This window comes from Sciurus carolinensis, chromosome 7 (genome assembly GCF_902686445.1).
Source record: "Sciurus carolinensis chromosome 7, mSciCar1.2, whole genome shotgun sequence".
In the NCBI taxonomy this organism is placed as follows: Eukaryota; Metazoa; Chordata; class Mammalia; order Rodentia; family Sciuridae; genus Sciurus; species Sciurus carolinensis.
Window position 1 is genome coordinate 110,668,777 of NC_062219.1, and position 22,322 is coordinate 110,691,098.

General features: G+C 37.3%; 1 protein-coding gene across 10 annotated transcripts in view; it reads right to left on the reverse strand.

Moving 5' to 3' along the window:
* Runx2 (RUNX family transcription factor 2) overlaps nucleotides 1–22,322 on the reverse strand; it is a 326,853-nt gene that overhangs the window by 290,382 nt on the left and 14,149 nt on the right. For all 10 annotated transcript variants that reach the window (XM_047559085.1, XM_047559078.1, XM_047559074.1 and 7 more), the window contains exon 3: nucleotides 21,363–21,467. In XM_047559085.1, coding sequence (XP_047415041.1) covers nucleotides 21,363–21,467 — 105 coding nt within the window. The remainder of the gene's footprint in view (nucleotides 1–21,362; nucleotides 21,468–22,322) is intronic.

Consider the following 22,322-nt stretch of genomic DNA (forward strand, 5'->3'; position numbering starts at 1 on the left):
AAGTTTCATTCAAGTTCAAATTATTCGCTCTGAAAGGGAAATGTTTACTTTTGTACACAGTTTGGTTTCAACCTCCAAAACCATTGCTAGAAATTAATCTTAACCACTGAACATCTGCTTGAAAACTCAAGCCCAAGTCCATCATTTTAATGAGATCAATTATAAATACTCTCTACTGTGAAGAGTGGCATATTGTCACCACACAAATCATTCAAACCAGAATCCTAGCCCTGTTAAATTATTCAAAACTACAGTTCACAAATTGGTGAGCACTCATTATTTAATACTTAAAGTTAGTTTTTAGTCAATACAAGAGCTTATTTATTCAAGCGTTTGTTTATCTCATCTAAATCTCCAGGTACAATGTTTTGTGATTATTTTGTAATCCTTCCACAGATATACATAAGACCTGTAATTTCCCATATTGCTATACATAGCCACAAATCCACCTCACTGATTCTAAACCCTTTCATGCATTTAAAACAATTTCCCTAATACAGACTGCCATAGACCCTTTTATCCTTTTGGGGTTTTTTGTTTTTTTTTTTGGGGGGGGAGGGGTTTGTTTTTTTAAGTAGGGATCGTACCCAGGGGTTCTTTACCACTAATCTACATCTCCAGTACTTTTTAGTTTTCATTATGAGAGAGGGTCTTCCTAAGTTGCTTAGGGCCTCACAAGTTGCTGAGTCAGGTCTCAAACTTGAGATCTTCCTTCCCAGTCTCTCAAATTGCTGGGATTTTAGGCCTGCATCACCGTGCAGGCTCCCCTTATTTAAAATCATTGTTTCTTTGTATATGTTGTCTAATTTATCTTAATTAATGTCTTTTATTGTGATTGCTTACATGATGAGTGTCACATGAATGACTGTGGGGTGGGACTTGGATTTGACCGTTTTTTTAGCAGTTGAACAAGCCAAATCTCGTCATACTTTCTAACCACAGCTGCCCTGGGAACATTTTTAAGGCTATTTAAGTTACACTGTCAGTTCCTTTTTAAAAATTTATGTTGCTAATTCATTTAATAAATATTACTAATTCATTTAGCAAACTATGTGATAGGCACAACAAAATATGCAAAATCCCTTACAAAACAAAAAGAAAAATGTAAGCCTAGTTCCGGCACAGTTTGGCTTCCTCCCACACATTTCCTGCCACTAAGTGTGTTATAGTCCTGGCTTAGAACAGAGCTCGAAGATGCCCCAAGGAGTGCTGAGAACCGAACAGCACACAGTAGGTACTCCTTGTTGATTGATGAGCAAGACTCATTTCATGAGTGTTTCCCCTTCTTAAAGCTCTTCATTCCTTTTGCACTTTCTTCTCCATCATGCTAACACTGACATTAATGACATGCAAACTTTCTAACAATAAAAATTCAATCCTGATTCTCATTGCGGTTAGGGAGTAGAAGTACCTTGCCAGCTGGCTTCCTTGCCTCCATGTGCTCCTGACTTCTGGTGCCTTCCTTTTGTTTGTTTTCTTCTGCTTCTCCCACCAAACTAAAATATCCCAGTTGCTTCAGAGCACTAAAGCTCTTCTGTAGACAGAGGCAGAATTTGCTCTAATCTCTGCAATTCCACATCAGGAAGAACCCCCAAAGTCCTCCCCTTCAACCATCCTGCTGAAGAACTAATGAAGCCACCCCACCCACTGCCCCATCAGCTCACACTCTTCTGAATAGCTGTAACAACCTGAATTTCCTCTTCCCACAATGGTCGTCTTCTGTTCCAATCCAGCCTTTCTCTTTACTTCCTCTTTACATTTCCTGGTCTTTCCCTTTCCTTTACCTCTAACAAATGTCTTCAGCCCACCCAATCATTCATATCCATCTTCGTCAAGACTCAACTTCCTGCAAGTGGTCATGTTTTTCTTTTAGAATTTCTATCACATGCTAATGATGACACAACTTTTGCATTTGTGTTGCACTTTAAAAACAACAAACTCTTAATACATTCTCTTTTATAATCACCATTATAGGTAGCTTTTATTATTACCATTTTCTGCTGAAGATATCAAGGACTTAAAGACCACTCACTCTGAAGATGAGACTCGGTTTGTTTGCAGCACTCAGGACTGAAATCAGGTGTACTCTACCACTGAGCTACATCCCAACCCCTTTGTTATTTTCAGAGAGGTTCTCACTAAATTTCCCAGGCTAGACTTGAACAGTCTGAACATTCTCCTGCCTCAGCCTCCCAAGCAGTTGGGATTACAGGTGAGTGCCTGTGAGAACTCCAGTTTTATAAATCAAAATCCAAATGGTCTTTCTCTAATGTCATATCCCCCTTCTTCATTACTGACCCATTTATTTTTCCCTTTACAGTCAATATTCTGAAAGGATGCTTACCCTCTAAATTTATTGTCCCTTCCTCATACCCCCCATTTCTCTTAACTCTAACTGAAATAATCTGTTGAATCTATCCTTCCGCACATCTCTTCTGCCAAAACTGCCAATGGCTTCTACACTGGCAAACCCATGCAGTTTCTGATCAGTAAAATTTGACATAGTAAGTGACATTCTTTCTGGAATGCTTGAATCCCTTGCTTCCAGGATACTATATTCTTTGGGGCTTTTCCTACCTCACTGGCTGCATCTGCTCAGTTTCCCTCACTGGTTCCTCCTCCTAATCTCATTTCAAATGTTGGGAATTATACCAGGGCTCTGTCCTTATCACTCTTCTCTATCTAAAATTATTATTCCAGTCCTAGGGCTTTAAATAGCACTGCAGACTTGACCCACAGCCTGAATTCCATACTCAAAGTCTACATCCTACATGGCGTGGACCTTCCAGGACCACCACCTGCCCTCACCTACCTCTTCACCTCATCACCTGTCACTCTGCTACAGCCATACTGGCCTCCTTGTAACTCCTTAAACATACCAAAGAGTTTAGCTGTGAAGTCTTTGATTTTAACACTCTGCTGCCTGGGTCCTTGCCTAAATATTTATAGGTGGCTCACTCCCTAAGGTAATTCAGGTCTCTGCATAAATATCACCCTAACATCAAGGCCTCCCTATGCTACATGAAAAAAAAAAAAGCATATACTTGCTCTCCAGTTTCTCTATCCCCTTACTCTATTTTTCTTTAAAACACTTATCATTATCTGCATATCTGCATGTTTATATATTTATTTGTTTACTAATAGTCTCAGTGTTCCAATAGAATGTAAACTCCATGAGGAAAAGAAATTTGTTATGTTTCTTAAAGGTCACATCCCTAATATGTATTAGAGTGTCTGGCCTATATTAGGACTCAATAAATATCTGTTGAAGAAACAAACATGTACTAGTATCACACAATTGAATTCAAATTGTTAATTACAGTGCTATCTGCTAAACAATATTTTAATTCCTTTAGAGTAGAATTTTGTGCCATATATTCCAAATTTGTATGCAGTTAGCATAGGTGTAGGTACACAGTTTTGGGTGCTCAATAAAGACTGTGGTTGCCTGATTAATTTGAGCAATGAAGAGAAAAGAAGGATCACAGAATTTCAAGTATATTCAACAAGAAGTTATTTTTAGGTAATTCTGTGGACTGTTATGAAGAAAACTTAATGATACAGGCCCTGCCATGTGGAAATATATATGTTTTATGATATTGAAAATAGAAAATTAAAAAATCGTAAAACTCAAAAAAAAGAAAATAGAAAATCATAATGTATATGACATAAAAAGGTATATAAATAAATATAAACATGTCAAACCCTTTTGGCAAGAACCCAAGCTGAAATAAACTCAACTAAAAGAGTAAGCAGGAAGAGAGAATGTGGAATTTTTCACTCATGAAATCCAGATAGAAATAAGAACTGAATAAAGTTACATACAAAAGGTAAAAGGGGATTAATCAGAAGGGAAGGAAGAAGGTTACTGTAGTTCAGGTTTTAGAAACAAAGAATATAAATAATGCTACAACACATCTCTGTTGGCAAGTTTTCTCCTAAGAGTACGGAATATGGACCTGGAAATGTATATTAGTAGCACCCACCGCCTTAAACCAGAAACATTAAGAACATGACAATTCTGGAATTTCAAGATGTCGAGAAATTCTATAATACTTCCGGATCACTGTAAAACCAATTTGCCTCTCCTGCCACACAAATGTTATTTTAAATGAATATATAAACCTTGACAGGCTCATTAAGCTAACTGGAAGATTCTACTGGCAGTTTGTTTACACATATTTTTGGTGGAACGTTTTATATTAGAGAGGAGAAAACTCTATAAATTATTTTTGTTGACTTAATTTATTTACATGGAAAAAAAGATTACAAACCAAAGGTCATCTTGTACTTGCCAGTGAACACATTTTGGGCACTGAATGAATGTATGCCTTATTTAAGTTACAGCAGCTGATTCCTTAATAACTCAGTATTTCTAATTTTTCAAAGTTATAAAGGTGAAATATGGATCTAGGAAGCTTAATCAAGATGTAAGATGTTAACAAATATTCTGCAATGACAAGAAGTTAGAGCTCTTCTTGTTTTAAACTTCAGACTCCAGAATACATTACATTTGTTTAGAACCCATATAGTCAGGCAGTATTAAAAATGAAATCTAATGGGCTCTAATATGGTCAGACAAATGAGAATAGGAGAATTTATATCAATATTTATTAAAATAATATTCAAAATATTCATCTTTACCAAGCAGTTTTGTGATGAAGAATTGTGGCATAGCCCATTTCCTCTAGTAATTCAAATATAAAATCAATTTAGAAGATGAAAAAATAATTGTAAAATTAGAAGTATATATCAATATGTATACCTACAAACAGATATATAGATTTTAAAATGAGTTACATTAAAATATTAAGTGAGATTATCTTCAATGCTGAGTTTCAAGAAACTTTTACTTCTTTATGCTTTCTTGAATTTTTAAAAATTTTTCACAACATGTTTTTCCTATGCAGTAATTACATTAAAATAAGCAATATTTAAGCATTATTTTAAATGTAAAAAAAAATTGGAAGTACTGAACATCATAAATACACTTGTTACTAGTCCCACAATTTTATATTTCACCAAAACAGAACTTCTTTCCACATAATCTAAATTATCAAAAATTAAAATATTACTACTTCTTGGCAGAGCATTTATCTACAATGGCATTAAAACTCAACAGGAAGTAATCCCAAATAGTAGATACAGTAGATGAGAATATTCACTACTTGTGACTAACAATATTCCAACTTCCCTAAGAAGAACAGGCAGTTTAGTAAAGACAAGCAAAGCCCCGAGGAATCCAAAGGCGTATTCAGATCATCACATGAAACCCTCTTTACCCTGCTCCTTTGCTTTGCCAATATTCCCACTATATCAAGGACAGATAAGAGGACTCAAATGATACAAAGTTTTTAAGTTGAGTTTGGATTGGTCTTAACTACTGGTATTTATAAAGTTCTATAAAATTTACCTTCAGAATTACCCAAGGTTATTCAAGCTGTAGAAAAAGTACTAAGCTGAAGTCAGAAAACCAGAATTTATTTTCCTACTGTGAAAGACTTGGGTACAGGATGTAAAGCATCCAGCACAAAGCTTTTCATGAACTGAAGAATGTTCGTTTTTATCTCTCTACCACCCCACCAAAAAAAACACACTTTAAATTAGATGTTTGCTTTACTCTATCAGCTTTGGGACACTTTCTTCAAATCCAAATGTACTCAGGACCAACTTTTGTCAGGCAGAGAGGTACTCCACTTCTCTGGTCAAGAAGTAGGTCTGGTGACTGACAAAGAAAAGAAGAAAGTAGAGAAAGGCACACAAAGAAGTGGCATGATAAACTGATAGTGAGAGACTGAGGGACTGAGTCCTCAATCAGGGAGTGTAGTAGGGACAGGGGACTGACATGTGAATGTGGTATGGCCAGAGGGTGGATGACTGACAGTAACACATGAGTTACTAGGCATAAACTTTTATGAGTTATGAGAAATAAAATCATTTTCTCTACAAATTAAGTTCTTTATGTCCAAATATACTCAGAATAATATGGGTACTAATCTTGGCTTCATTCCCAAATCCTGCTGGTGGCCATTTCAAGTTATTTCGTCAAGACTTGGCATTCAAATGCCATGAGATAGAACAGGCAAGGTATAAATGTTTGCCCAATTAATATAGAAATAAAGGATAGATGTTATTAAAGTTGACTTTCTTTCCTAAGATCAATTTATTTTAATTACCAAGATCACTGAGAACAAAAGGGTTATAAGTATCAACATTAAAATTCCACTGGAATACAATTATTATTGTCAACTAAAAATAAAATAAAATTTTAAGAATTTAATCAAATTGCTACTGGTAGTTTGTTAAGTTATAGAGAGGTGCTGGGATTTAAGATCCTAATATACAGGTAATATTTGTAAGCAGTTAAATTACAAACCATAAGCTTTCTGACAGTCTAGCTAAAATGTAGAAGAGATCAATGTGATTGCATTTACCTAATGTAAAAACTATCAAAATCAATCCCAAGAATTGGCCAGTGATTGTACCAGGAATAGAACTCCATTATGGTTCAGCTTCCCAAAAAAGAAAAGAAAGAAAAAGAAAAAAATATCTTCCATAGGCTTTTAGAGCAATTTATTCCAATTTATAAAGGAATGAAAGAAGACAATTAAAATTAGCCAGAGGCTCAACCTGTTTCTTCAACACAAGAATTTCTCCCCTCCCCATATAAGTTTTTATTTACAGTTATAATTGACTCATCCTATTGAGTTCTTGGCATACAGGTGCTCAGCAAAAGTGGTAATAACCAGAGACATCTATCTAGATCATCGGATTTCCTTCCTCTGGTCAGCTTGTGCCACAAATCTCATGCTACAAAAGCTACATTTCATCTTTCAGTGTTAAATATTTTCCAATTCAGTTGCAATTTTTTTTTTTAACTGCATTTCAGCTCTCCTAACAAAACAAAATGAAGAAGTGGTGCCTCTGTACCCCATCGGGGTTTCTCCAGAACTTTAACTGACAACAGAAGGTTGACCCTTTGCAAAAAGAAATGTTTGGGACTATTTGTCTTGCAAAGTCCCTTTTCATTAACTCACTCCCTACCAGCACTGGGCTAGGATGGGACAAATTACAACACGTTTCTCCACATACCATCCTCAGTTTGAGTCCTAGATAGCTCTTGTTAGAAGCAAAGGAATCTGGAATCTCTTCTTCCTACATGATTTAGCCAACTTGGCTCTACCAAGAAACAGTTTGCTATACCAGGTCTCACAAAATATAAAATCAACATATAAGGTACAGAAAGAGGTAAAAAAAAAAAATAAAAAAAAATATATATATATATAATATATATATGCTCTATAAAATACAAAACAAGTATCTATCCTGCATTTTGAACCATCTATGCTTTCCTAATTGTAGATTCCAAAAAATCTTGACCACAGAAAATTTCCTTACTGAGTTCGATCTATGCCACTAATATAGTTTCATAAATACCCAAGGAGAGGCCATGTGGAGATTCCCTGAAAAGTAATCAAAGTATAAGAACTTCACTGACATGAAATCCGAATCATCCACTTTTATTCCCTTAGTATCTCAGGACATCACTAAAGCCTTTGTCCATCTTGATTATGCTTTGAACATTATCATAGCCAGGCATACAGGCTTCTGTAAAGCCCTGGCCCCTGAAAGCTCTCACTCTGTCTGTATCACAGCTCTCCCTAAGGAAAAGGAAGCTAGTTCATAAGTCCTTCTCTTAAAGTTCTCAAGGAAGAAAGAAACTTTGGGAAGAAGAGATAACCAAACAATTTTTGTGGGCGTACACTGATAGGTCTTCTGTTGCTTCAGATAAACCAAATAAAATCAGTTTCACAGCTTATCCCTCAGGAAAATATAGCCAACCTCAGTGATGGCATTTCAAAGGTACTACAAAAAAATACGAAAAGTGCCTTCCACTGTCCCCAATGTAAAATGAAGAGACTTTCCCTATAACAATGTATGCAGGAAGAGGGTTCCTTTTCATATAGATTAACAACAGAAGCAAACCAAACCTCTCTTCAGCGGGTTTTCCTTCCCACTATGGATTCTTCTTAGCCTCAAAGGCAGAAAGGGGGTAGAGCACTATCCCCTTTAGGTTGCCTCAGGCAGTTGTAGTTTTTAAGAATTCTTAGAAAGAGTTTTTAAAATAAATTATCTGAGAGTGAAAAGTGGGGATGGCCCAAATGTAAAAATATAAAAAGGACTAAGTAAAGACCAAAAGTGCTAAGGCCACGGAGCAGATCTCACAGGAAAGAAAGAACGAGAACGGCCAAAGGAAGTAGGCTGTGACTTCTGACCCAGCCGCGGGCTGTGGAGCTAATGCTCTGGGAAGGTGAAGTGCAGTGGTTCAAGGGTCTAAATATATTTGATGATCCAAAGCGCCCAAGTTATTTTGGGAGGAAGAAAAATATGTTTTCTGAGTATTTTTCCTTCCCCTACACTAGCACCACACCCACTCGGTCTTCTTCCCAGTTGTGTCACCTGTCTCAAAGTCTGTTTCTTTGGTCCCTTTGATTAGTTTCTTCCTTTAGAGAAAACCGTATCCACTTAGTTCAAAACAAAGACCTTATCTAAGAACTACATGTGCGTTTGTAGTTTGCTTCTCATAGTTTCATCAGTGAGCTATACTTAGTGGTTAAAGCAAACCATCTGCAGATATGGTAATTTATTATTATAAAAGTAGCTCAGAGAGGCTGGGGTTGTGGCTCAGTGGTGGAGCGCTTGCTTAGCATGTGTGAGGCACTGGATTCAATTCTCAGCACCACATAAAAATAAAATAAGGATATCATGTCCATCTACAACTGAAAAAAATGTTTTTAAAGTAGCTAAAAAGGTATTTAATATGTAGAGGAGTGGACTAAATAATAAACTTAAAAACTTGATGTATGGCTTCTCTGAAAAAGGTCAAACCAGCAAGCAGGGCTCTTAACTTTTCCGCAGCTTCACCCCTAAGTCAAAAAGACCCGTGTGGTCAGCCCACCTTTCTCAGATTTGCTCTGTTTGGCTTCACTTCTCTGCCAGCTTTTAAATGCATGAAGGTTTATGTTTTCGGAAATAATCCTGCCTATTTCCTCTCTCCTTCCTCCTGTGTGATGATGAATTCCTTGAGGGTAATTTTTGCATTCCACCCCTCAAGCTCCAGGTTATAGGAACTTCGGTGTCACCTGGCAATGTTTTTAATTTCTCCCAGGAGAAGGAAACAGAAAAATGGAAATCAACTTCATAAAACCCTATCTTTTGTATCTGGAATATACCAACCACACAAACTTGAGTTTTTCTAACAAAACATTCTCACCCTAAGTTCTAAATTCCTCAAAATGTATCTATTCTGATTATCAATAGCAATTTTTTGATCATGTGGCAGATCTGTTCCTCTTTTTGGTCATATTTTTCTCAATTAAAGATACTAATGGCTATTGAAGCAAGACAAATTACCCTCATCATTTATGTCTACAAACCTCTGTGATTCTGAGCTTCAGAATTATAATGGGAAACAGAAATCACGTCTTTGATTTTAAAAGTAAAAAGGTGGCATTTTGCTGCACTTCATAAGGACACAGAGAATCGCTAAAATGGAAGAGACTTGAAAAGCCTTCCTTTCAACCCCTCAGCTTCAGCAACCCACTCTCAATTAACAATACCTATAGTGAAGAAGTTCTTTAAGTCTAACCTAAATCTATCATACTTTACTTAAACCCTATTTTTTTAACTTCACCAGAAACAAAACAGCTGGCCACCATACATGGCTTAATAACTCTCATAATTTCGAAGTCTGTTATTAAGTCATTTTTCAGTCTCCTCTTCTTGAAGCTAAATAATCCCAAGTCTTTCAACTTATCCTTATAGGTTCAATTTTACAATCCTTTAATCATCATCAATGCTCTCTGCTAACCATTCTGAAGTATTCCACGTTGTTCTTATGTTTGGAAGCCCAACTCACCTTTGCAATTACATTTTGTTGTACACAAAAGCTCAAGATTTTAGTGCATTACACACAGTTTTAAGAGAATCTACTCAAACAGGTAAACCAATGCTTCCTTTGGGTTTTATTTAAGACAAGCATGCCCCTATGGCTCCTTCTCTAAGAAAAGCATGTTCTTTGGGACCCAGTGTCAATTGCAAACGACTGTCTCCCCACCACCACCTACTTCCACTCCATTTTCCTCTTCAAAGTCTTCCTCAACCCATTTTTCCTTCCAATTTGGGTCTTATGATCCTCTATTATAAAATCAGTATCTAGATAATCTGATTTGGTCCACTAACTTAAACAAAATTGTTAACCAAAAATGTCTTAAGATGTTATCCCTTGCAGATAACATCTATGAAGACCCTGACCTCAAAGCCCTAACTCAAAGAAAAATCCCAGATACCTGGTGAGAATAAAATGAGAGAAGTCTAAGGCCAGACGGCAGGACATGAAGAGTCCTTCTGTGCTCCTCAAATTATACCACAGCAGTCTTGGGCAGAATTGTAAAATAACCAATTTTAGGGCACATGATTCTATTCTACTCTTTTTTGCACATTTTTCTCTTTTCTCAACTATTTAGACATTCTTAATGTCCTCTCTTCTATCAAAATTATATGTTAGATTCTGATATTGATTATGAACAGGCCTTTCTTTGCACACAATGTATACTTTACCTTGAAGTCTCTTCCCTGACTAATCCTCAAGCTAGTGTTTTCTTTTCCTTCTAGTCTGTGCCCAAAGGCCTCCTCAGAAAGGCCTTCCCTCAACCACTCTAGAATAGGTTCCTTTCTGTCCCCTGCTGCCCTATTATTCTTTATTACTACACTAGTTTCTTTTCTAGCACTTATCACAATTTACAATGTGATGCAATTACAAATAAATGATCCTTTAGAGGTTTCCTGCCTGTCTTCTCTACAGAATATCGGCTCCTCAAGGTGAGGATCTGCTGCCTTGCTTTGTGTGCCTAGCAACTTGGCTTACAGGAAGTACTCAAAAATAACCTTTTGAATGAATAAATGTACCCACTATCAGAAATATTAAAACACAGTTCTTATGGTCACAAAAAAAGGCTCTGTTCACTATTATAAAAGGGAATGGTGTTTTTAGTGGTGGGACAGTGTCAGAGGAGGAAAGGATCCTTCTCACATCATTCAGGAAGACTGGCCCTCCCCATCACAAAGGCAGTCATTAGTTGGAAATTGGATCAGTCTTACGGTCATGCCACTACTTACAGCAACTACTCTCATTTCTGTTTATCTCTCTCCTTTTGGCTTCAAGGCAGTTATGCCATTCATCAGCATCCCATCATTTTCCTGATGCTATTTGTTCACCACTGTTAAACTCCCAACTGTACTAGCACTATCACAGAAAAACATTCAAGAGGATACCTATCACAATATTAGTAGTGGTAATCTTCAGAGACATAATCTCTTTTTTAAATTTTTATTTATTTATTTTGCAATAGTGGGAATTGAATCCAGGGCCTTGCACATGCTAGGCAAGAGCTCTACCACTGAGCTACATCCCCAGCAAGAAGATGCAATTTTTATCTTTTTGTAATTTTTTTAAGCAGAGAGTGAACCCAGGGGTGCTTAAGCACTGATCCACATCCCTAGCCCTTTTATTTTTAATTTTAAGATAAGGTGCTTTAAGGCCTCACTAAGTTGCTGAGGCTAGTATTGAACTAGCAATCCTCCCACTTCAGCCTCCAAAGCTGCGGGAATTACAGGTGTGCACCACTGTGCCTAGCTATTTTCTTCTTTTGATTAACTTTTTAAAAAATTTTGTTGTTGTCAATGGATCTTTTATTTTACTTATTTATGTGTGGTGTTGAGAATCAAACCCAGGGCCTCACACATGCCAGGAAAGCACTTTACCGCTGAGTCGCAACTCCGCCCCTTGATTAATTTTTATTTCCTAATTTTTCTGCCACATATGTATTTGTCCACACTTTCTACTTGTGTAAGTTTTTTTAAAGTTGACTTTTAATACTAACTTTATTTCATTGGTATCCAAAAATGCTATTCTACTGAGAGTCAGTCAACGTCTACAACTTGTTAGTTTCATCTCACAAAATTCAGTATTTCCAGCTGTTGGCTAAACTTTCATCTTAATGAATTCTTAATAAATTCAATGCTCACTCAACAAATACATATATCTATGAATTCATGCCTGCTGTGTGCCAGGCCTTAAACCTTGGACTATTTGTCACTGCCACTACATCACTAGGTATGCTTCTCACCTAACACTACTTTTTAGCACCACCCAAGAATGCCCTGGATCCAAAAACCAGAAACTTCCACGACTTTAATGACAAAGACATCAGGAGCTTTAGCAGTGAATAACTGAACAGGAAGAGACCTGGATCCCTGCCCATCTCTATAAATCATCTGCCTACTTGCAGAGTGACATAAGGCAAATGAGTTTTCAGGTGCCTGTGCCTCAGTTTACCTACCTATAAAATGCATAACGCCTCCCTGAGAGGGATGTAAAGAGAATCAGTGAGGTAACGTCTAAGTGTTTGGAACTCCTTGGCAGAAAGGCGCTATATAATTACTATTTGGTATTTAAGCTGCCCTTCATGTGTGCCAAGTACTTTATGATCATTCCTTAGGAGTTACTCCCAGCTACTCTGAAGTTGTCTTTCTGTCTGTTTCCATTGAAAGGATGAAGAAAATAAACTGAAGAAAAATTTAGTGATTGGCTTAGGGTCACTAAAATGGCACCAATGTCTCAAAAGAGGACTTTTCAAGTCCTCCGCTTCCCTTTACCATAAGTGAAGTCACGCCCTAATACGGACCACCTTTACAGATGAATTCCCTCTTAAGCTACTCTTAAATAGCTCCATGGTATATAACACACACCATCTCTTGTCTTTGCAGGATGGAGTGAATGGTGAGGAGCTGAAACAGAAACAAAAGCTCCAGAATTAGCAATCCAGAATTCACACTCACCCTTTCTTTTCAGTTTATACATCTATATTGCTCTCCCTTCCTGTAGAACCACCTGAATTTGGAACCTTTATAATTTCCTTGCATAGCCCATATTTTTCTACCATTAATCTCCAGGGCAATCCTAAGGAGGCATAAAGAGCAGCAAAAATCATCCTGAGCATCCCCCTCAACCAAAACACACCTGAACATTTTCATGAGGTATAATCTCATGAAAATTAACTCCAGAAGGTAAACAATGAGAAGAAAATGGGAATGCTTGTCACAAAAATAAATATACAGCCCAAGGATTGACAGAAAGGCAGAAAGTACAAGGGTGCTTCCATGTCAGCTGACCTCTTCCCCACCAGCCACTTCCTACACAACTCCAAGGAGAGGCACAATGAGCCACACTAGAGTCAACCCAACCACCTCACCCAGAAATCACTCTACCCTGGATCATGGTCTCTGTCTCTTATATGAATAAGCATCACAATTAATTTTATTAAGACAAATATACATGTTAAAATGATAATGATAACTACTAAAAATTAAATAATGATTTTTCAAAGTGGTAGGGAGGAAAGTTATGTACCTAGAATAAAACTAGATAAAGAATTTTCTATGAAAGGGAAAATCACAAAAGTGGGAAATGCAAAATACAGACACCCCAAATTCTCACCTTAAAATTACAAAATCCTGCACTCTTAATACTACATTGTACCTGAAAAGCATTGAGAATTTACACTGCTACAGGTAACCTTCAGCGAAACTGTGAAGATAGAAGAAGGCTCTGTCTGCACACTTTGACTCAGTGTTGATTTTCTAATGCCTGAAACTTCATTGATTGCTCCTAAAACCTGCTCCACAGAACAATTCTATGTCACTTGTTTTTACGTTACTATGAATTTAAGTCTGAGTTACCTTTTCCAGAGGTGCTTGGGTTAAAGCCTTAATCCTCAATTTTAATGAAGTGTTTTATTCTACTGGCAAACAGATTTTAACCACTGGTGCACATTAGCAGAGAAATTTTCAGAAGCATGGAGAATACTTCCTTTGCTACTTAAGCACATCACAGTCTCATTTTACCTGTTGCGTATTGACCTTGAAATTATATTTTAAACCTAAATAGTTTTACGCTTTTTCTTAATTTCTAAAAATTACCTGAAAAACAAGAACAATTATTTTCCATACTTGCCTAAATTAAAACTTTTGGATTTTATGTGAAGAGCAGAGATGTGCTTTAGTTAACATCATAAAGGCTATCCTTAAAAAGCCTAACTAAGTAGGGGCAATTATGAATATAAAAAGGAACACAAATTTTTCCCTGTTTTTCTAATATAACCTATTCTCCTTTAGTCCATACCTCCTTGAATAAAATGCTACATAGCATAAACAAAATGGAAATAAACAGTATAGTATCTCAGTGATCTACCACAAATTATCTCTCTGGGGAAGGAAAAGTCAAGCAAAATTAAAAAAAAAAAAAAAAAAAAAAAACTTCTTTTTCAAGTCCCTCTCACTGTTTATTTAAAGAATGAATAATTTCTGACCTACACCAAGACACAAACTACTGACACATTTGGATGAAGTATGTGTGTGTTTTAGAACACATATCACTTGAAAACCTGCCATGCTATAATTAGTTAGAAGTAAATATATCAACCAAAACATATGCATGTGGAAAATGTGCTCTTATTGTGAAAGCTGCAGGTCCTTGTTAACACAAGTCCAATACAATGAGAAAGCACATTCAGAACTGGGAAGCCAGGAAGAGTGCAAAGGAGGGACATGAGCATGTTTTAACGGCTGTGATAATTTGCCATGAAAGGATGTTAAGGCCACAGCTCCTTGCTGCAGCATGCCATGTGCTGCTGAATTAAATTACTGCCATGCAGTCTGCTAGCAAAGGAATGTGTAAACAGGCCATATATCCTTGCATCAGTTCCACAGAATGTTGCACAACACAAAATGCCTCTCGATGTGTCATTTCCTTCTTGGCCATCTTCCCAGCTCCTGACAGTCAGTCAACAGAAAAAAAAAAAAAAAAAAAAAAAAGGTACTGAAAGAGATTTAAAACTGCTCTTCTCAAGAGTACATTCCACCAACTACCAGACATAACCACCATCCCCTGTCCCCATGCTTCTGATCACCCACCCCCATCTTCCTTCCAGAAAGGGAAAAATGGAATGTGATTTTTTAAGCTGTTATTATTCTCTTAAGTCAGATTTTGACAATTTTATATGCTGGTGGTCAAATGATTTGATATCTTTGACAATCAAACTGCTGCTTGTATTTGCTAATTTGCCCATAACTTCTATTCCTTCTGCACTTCAGAGACAGTGAAGAACTCAGGGAAAATCTGCAAGTCAAGAAGTTAAGGACTTTTCTGCTAATGCTTAGCACTAAGAAATAAAATTTAGGATTGTGGCATCAGAGACACAGCACAAGGCCTATGAAGGCTTTGTCAAATTATCTTTGAAGACAGCAGGAATGAGAATGCAAACACTGTATCCAGAGATATCAAATAATCTTAAAACATCCTTCTCCTATCCCTCCATCCAATGCATTTTACAAGTCCCCCACCTTCATGACCATCCTCTAATAAGCGTCTGCTATTGGTAAACATGCAAAGGTCATGGCCAACCAGCTTAAAAAGGTCATTCCTTTACCCAAACAGAATGAAAAGTAATGAAGGATAAAAGTGAGTTTCCCCTGATACATCATCTGGAATGAGGAAGGGAAAATGCCAAACCCCCCATCTCAGCAACCTTCACAGGGCTAGAAAACATTCTCAGAACCAGATTCAACAGCCTGAGAGAAAAAGAGATGCTGCCTTGCCCATCCACCTGTTTTTAAGTCTGTTACCTTTAGTTTATTAAGATAAAACTTTTACAATTGGAAAAGTCCCAAGAATATTAAAAAATAAAATATCTGTGGAGAATTATAAATTTGTTAACGAAATGGGCAGAGGTAAGAACAAACAGAAGAAAACAGTCTGGATGCAGTACCTAAATCTACCAAGCCAAGAGAACCAGGCATTAAGGCAGGCCTAGAAATACAAACAGCACCCTGTACTTCTGGATAACCACTCACTCACCTAAGCTGCAGCCCCACTGAAATTACCCAGGGAGCCAAGCAGAGAAATGTTGCAGCCATGTATTCCAGGCCTGCAGGAAAGAAGTTAGAGATCTCTCAGGGGAAAGGCAGAGCTTCTTTCTCCCATCAGGTCAGGATAGTTGGCTGGGTAGCAATGAATGTTAGTGCCCCCAACAGGAAGTACATAGTTGACAGCTTTGTATTCCCCTGGAGAGTAACTATGGTTTACTACCTTAAGGTTCAATACAAAAAAATTCTTAGAAATCCACTCACATGTGTCATATATATCACGTTTTAGGTGTGCTAGCAAAGAATTTTCAAAACTGGATGATAAAACCTTCAGGCTTGTCCATTGAGGATTCATAAGATATTTCTGCTACAAACTTACCATGTTGCCAACCCAGGTTCAACCTCTTTTGGTTCAAATACCTAATGTTCTCTTGTACGAATATTGATCTCCCTCAGCTTGATACTGATCTGCTTATACCAAGCACTACAAAGTAATACTTAACCTGAATTCATCTGATATTTGCCAAATTTGTTCAATTCATAATGAAGTCACTAAAATTGACACCTGAAGTCATATTGTAGAAGTATAAATATCCCTGACATAAAAGAGTTAAGAGACCTTTCAGAAGTGGTATCTAAAAACAATTATTTCTCCTGCTGCAACAACAACATTTGTCAGCTAAGCATTTGTGAAAGCTGATGTTGGTGGTCCAAAGAACAACTCCCCCATCACTCACATCTTTGTGTGATGTCTTCCTCTCAAATCAGGGCTTTACCTGTATCTTGCATTAACAAACAGAATATGGAGGAAGCAACTCCACACCAGTTCTGAGACTAAACCTTTAGAAGACATGACAGCTCCCATTTTTGCAGCTGAGGGACCCCTGAGCTGCCATGAAAGGAGTCAGACTCTGCTGGAGAGACCTCCTGCAAAGCCCACATAGAGAGGCCACAAAGAAAGGGAGAGGCCCTAGTACTACATAGAGAGAGAGGGGGACCCAGTTATTCCATCTTTCCAACTTATCCCAACCTTCTTGCCATTCTGCTAAGGTGCAGGCATTAGAATGAAGCCATCTTGGAAGATCCAGCACCAAATACCCTCTGAGTGTAGTCACTTTGACCTCAAGCAAAATAAGTAGAAAAAAACCATCCAGATGAACCCCAGTCAACCCATGGAATCATAAAAAATAAAAAAAGTTATTATTTTAAGCCATTAAATGTTGGGGCAATTTGTTATACGCCAATAGATAACTGAAAATGCAGCAAGAGAAACTGAAGGACATGCACAGTGATTTATTGTTTCCATCTTCTGCAGAGCCAACAATACCATCAATCTTCTTCCCTAACTTGGAACCATTACTATGGAATATGACATTGCTAACCAAGTTTTCACCTTTCTGCAGAAATTCTTTAAATTAGACTGGAGTTGCAACCAAGTGCATAAATGGAACAGAGGAACCTAAAAGGAACTGATGTCTAAAAGAGTTAGGTATCCAAATGCATTACTGCTGCTGCTGCTATACTGACTTCTCCGACTGGCAAACAGCAGTTGTTCTTCAGAACTAACTTGCCAACAGAAGGTCAAAACACCTTGCCTGAACACAAGACTTACAAATTTGGAATCCTAAATGTGATGTCATGTCTTAAAATGATAAGCTGGCAAAAAAATAATAAATGGCATTTTGAAAAGATGTGCACAGTTTTCATGTTTATGCTACTTAAGATGAGGGTTCTAATAAGTCATCGGCTATGTTCCTTTAAAGGGAAGTTTTATAACTGAGATGAATCACAACTGCAAAAGATCAAAGTTAAAAAACATCAATGATGCCATGGGGTACTTTTTAATCTTGTAATGAGTGATGATCATGTGCTCTTATGAAGTTAGTCCAACTGCCAACGCCAGATGTGTATATTAAGAAAAGAAGTTGTTTGTGATGTGACAGCACTGGTTCAGCTGCCAGAGACAGAAAACATAGAAGGATGAAACCTTCTGGATTTTTGAGTAAAAAGCAAGTCTTGGCAGATGTGTTGATAAGCAAGGCCTCAGAGAGGGTACTAGGGTCCTGCCTCGGACTTTGCTACAGAGTTTATCACCAGTTCTGCACAGCTATTCCTGTACATCATGACTATCTGCTGTAGGATGATTTATAACACTTATTAGTGTCATTTACTATTGAGTGAAAATTAGTAAAGTCATCTATGGGGAAAACAATAACAACACTAAATAACAGAATCTAGATGGTATTCACTTCCTGGAAGCGTACTATAAGCAAAGCTCTATAGCACACTTCTGACACTGAAGAAAAGTAATGTAATAATCATTAACATTTAATGAGCATTTACTACATAACACTCACCATAATAACAATTTCACATACATTACATCATTTAACATCCTTGCAACAACTAATGAGGAAGATACTATTTTTATTGTTCTCACTTTTTTTCTTGGTGCTGGGGATCCAATCCAGAGCATCAAATATGCTAGGCAAGTGCTATACCACTAAGCTACTTCCTCAGCTCTTTTTATTTTGAGACAATGTCAGTTGCCTCAAACTTGCAATCCTCCTTCCTCAGCCATAATTATTCTCACTTTCAAAGATGAGAAATCCAAGGCAAAGAAAAGCTAGAGAACTTGGCTGCCTCCGTGCAGCTAAAAAATGGTGAAATTGAGATTTCAACCCAAGCAGTCTGACACAAAGACTCAGTTAACCCAGGACTTGTCCTTGTTCAAACAACTGACTACCTAAAGCAGCCTTTTCAATATATACTCAGATCTTGAGAAGATCTAGAAAAATTCCATCTCTAAACAATAACCAATAGTACAAAACCCTCAACTCCTTCAAACCACTATAGTAATAAACAGAAACATACTACCTTCTATGACAATAACCAGTACTCAACAAATTATAATTTGGAGAGAGAGAATAAAACAATTGCATTAATGTTTCTTTTTCCCCCCTCTAGGAAAGCCTTTTACTAAAGTGTTTCTCCATTAAAGACTGATAAAATACACCACCCTGAAATCTAGAGCAAGAGTTGGCAAACTACAATTTCTGGACCACATCTGGCCTACCACCTGTTTTTGTAAATAAAATTTTATTGGAATATAGTCATAACCATTTGTTTATACATTGGCTCAGGCTCCTTCTGCACTAAAATGGCAGCATTGAGTGCTTGTGACAGATAACCAAGAACAAGATGGAAGGAAAGACTCCAGTGCAGATTCCAAGTTGTAGGATTAAGCTGTTACTGATGCCAGACCTATCCTTATATCCAGACAAGTCACCACATGATGTCCAGGAAATGACATCACATTTTCACAGATATTTTCAGTTTACAAGGAACGTTACTCAGGCTGAACTGAGACAGGTGGTCTGCTACTTGCGGATCTGTATCTCCTTTCCCATCTACCCTCAGTACTGCCCGAAGTCAGAACTCAGGTTACACATGTACCATCTGGCCCCTCTGTTCCTAACCCTCATTGCTAAGAAGTCATCTCTGCCTTTATAGGGCAGTGAGTCTCTCAACTAATTTTGCCATAAACCTCTCTGAAATGAAGTAATGCTATCCACACTTGAATCAGAAGTAGCTTTCCAAAAACTACACTGCCTCCTCACCATTTGTCATCTTTCAGAATGAGACAGCATCAATTCTTCCATGTCTCCTTTCCCAACCATCAACTTTTGAGCATCAACTCCTAAGTGTTTCTCTCTCTCTCTCTCTCTCTCTCTCTCTCTCCAACTATCTATCTATCTCAGTCACACAATAATGATTTCTCTAAGTACTAAAGAAAACAGCTGAGCTCAGCAGGAAACATTTTTAAAATCAGCAGTGCTAAGTGTTAATGTTAATGCTGTCCTGATTCGTGCATTACTAAAATGGTGACTAAAATGGTGACTGTTCCCTTTTTAGGAACTGGAGGACTAGTTAGGTAAAAGTTAGAAGATGTCTTCCCTCATAAGGCATCACCCCTGCTTTGTAGTAAAAAAAAAAAAACAAAAAAAAAAAAAAAAAGACAATCAAAGTTCCCAAAGAGACATAGCTCCTGCTCTCTATTCTAATCACCTGCACTGGTCCCTAGAACTGGAGACTTGGGGCTCACACATATTGTGCATGAAACCACCTAACAGGACATTCCCAAACTGAACAGACAGGACCAGCCCTGACCCAATACAAATTTGGAAGAAGGCCATACACATGAAAGAAGAAGAAAACAAGAACCTCAAAGACTTGCTTTTGATGCGGGAAACCTCCCTAGTTCAGACAAGCAGTAGGCCTTTGAGAAAAGAGTGCAAAAGGGGCAAGAGCTACTGTATATTCCATTGCTAAAAGATATGCTACGTGGGGAGAGGCAAAACCTTACCAGTCCTTTTCTACCTAAAAGAAAAGCTATGCTATCCTCACAGTCTAGGCAGCTGTGCTGTCATAGAACAAATAATCTGCCGGTTATACCTCCACAACAAACCAAATTAAACTCCCTGAACGCAATGGCTAGAACCTCAGTGTGGTCCCTCAGTAAAGGCAGAGTTCTGTATGATATTCCATTGGCACATAAGTGTTAATGTTTTATATCAAATAATCTTTAATTTCTAAGTATACTTAAATACTACCATGCTGAGTTTGTTCAAATCAGTTTGGGTGTTGAGATAGGGGGAAGTAAACCCATTTCCATTTAGATTTAAGAGGAAAATACATATTGACCCAAATAGGTTATGTGCACTACCTTAAACTGAATGCCAATTAAACCCTCTGGATGTCCAGACAGATAAATAAACCAAGGTGGATTTAAACCTGGTTTGACTCTATCTGTTAAAACAAACTATCTATAACAATTACTAGAACATGACCAAACAACAGTGTTGTAACAATCAAGCAAGTTATCATTTGCAAATAAATTCTTTGTAATTAAGCAGTATGCTCTTTATAAAGGGAACTGAGTGGGCGGGTTAAAAAGCTAAAACACATTCTTAGGCCATGGGAAACATACGCAAATGCTTTTTGACTAAGCTTAAGAATTTTAAGTTTACTCTTGCTTCTTCAGCTCTCCTGGTTCTGTTCTGCCCTGTCCATTGGGTAAAGCAGATGAACAGAATTTCTCAGCAAATAATTAAGGTGACAATAATTATTTACTCATTTACCAAAGTTATAAAGGCCTTTGCAATTTTGTGGCTAAGGTTAAACTGTAATTTTATTTTCTACTAACTGTTAAGTTCTACTAATTGTCCCTCACTAAAAATATATGCAGATAACTAACTTTGAAAAGATAGTACTTACAGATAGTATGTACATTACAGTAACGTTAACTCATTTAGAATGAATTCCTCATAGGCCCTACAAAAACAATTACCATTTTCAATAGAAAGGCAAGTACTTACTTCTGGGTTCCCGGGGTCCATCCACTGTAACTTTAATAGCTCTGTGATAGGTGGCCACTTGGGGAGGATTTGTGAAGACTGTTATGGTCAAGGTGAAACTCTTGCCTGCAGAAGTAAGAGGGGAAAATACAGAGTGAATATAAAAGACTGTATTGATGATTATACAGTAACTTGTCAATGAAACAATGTCATGAGGAAACCTCCTGACAACCACTTTAGAATAATTCTAAACTCATTCAGTATTGAAATCATCTTTCTCACTACATTACTATAGAAGAAGGTTCTGATTCCAAAAAAGCTCCTCAATAGCAATAGTTGCAAATGAAAACAAAAGCTCTAGTCCATTTGGGAAGAATTCTCTTTCTTTTAGTTTTTCTCCAACATCAGGAACACATCCAAGCACAGACAATTTTAGAAGCCCTTATTTAGGATTAGGTCATGACCCCATGAGAGAACAATAGTAAATCATTGTTGATTATGTTATTTACTTCACATGGCTTTAGCATTTCATTTGCTTACATGAACTACAATAAGAAGATGAAAGAGGGAAGTTCTTATGGGAATCATTTTAACAGGAGCCAGTGTCTCCTGTCCTGGCCTTAATGTGCCTGTGGTATGATGATTTCATCATTACTAGAACAAAGTTTTTCTCCTCCCTGCCCACCCTCCCCTAACATACATCCCTGCTGTTAAATCTTAAAATAACACCTTGATGGTGATTTATTTACTGCTAAATGTATAGGACATCTCTCAACATAAACATGAATTTTTACTTTTAGCAGAGGCTGTGCTTCATTGAAATACTATATCTGATGCTTCAAATTAATGAGCTAAAAGCAATGAATCGGGGTGAGGGGTGGGTTGGCAGCAGATTTGGATGTCTGCTTTCTCCAGAAGACACCAGACTCTGTTACACAGACTCACTGACAGTTGTAATCAGTTAGATTTGCAACGGTTAGT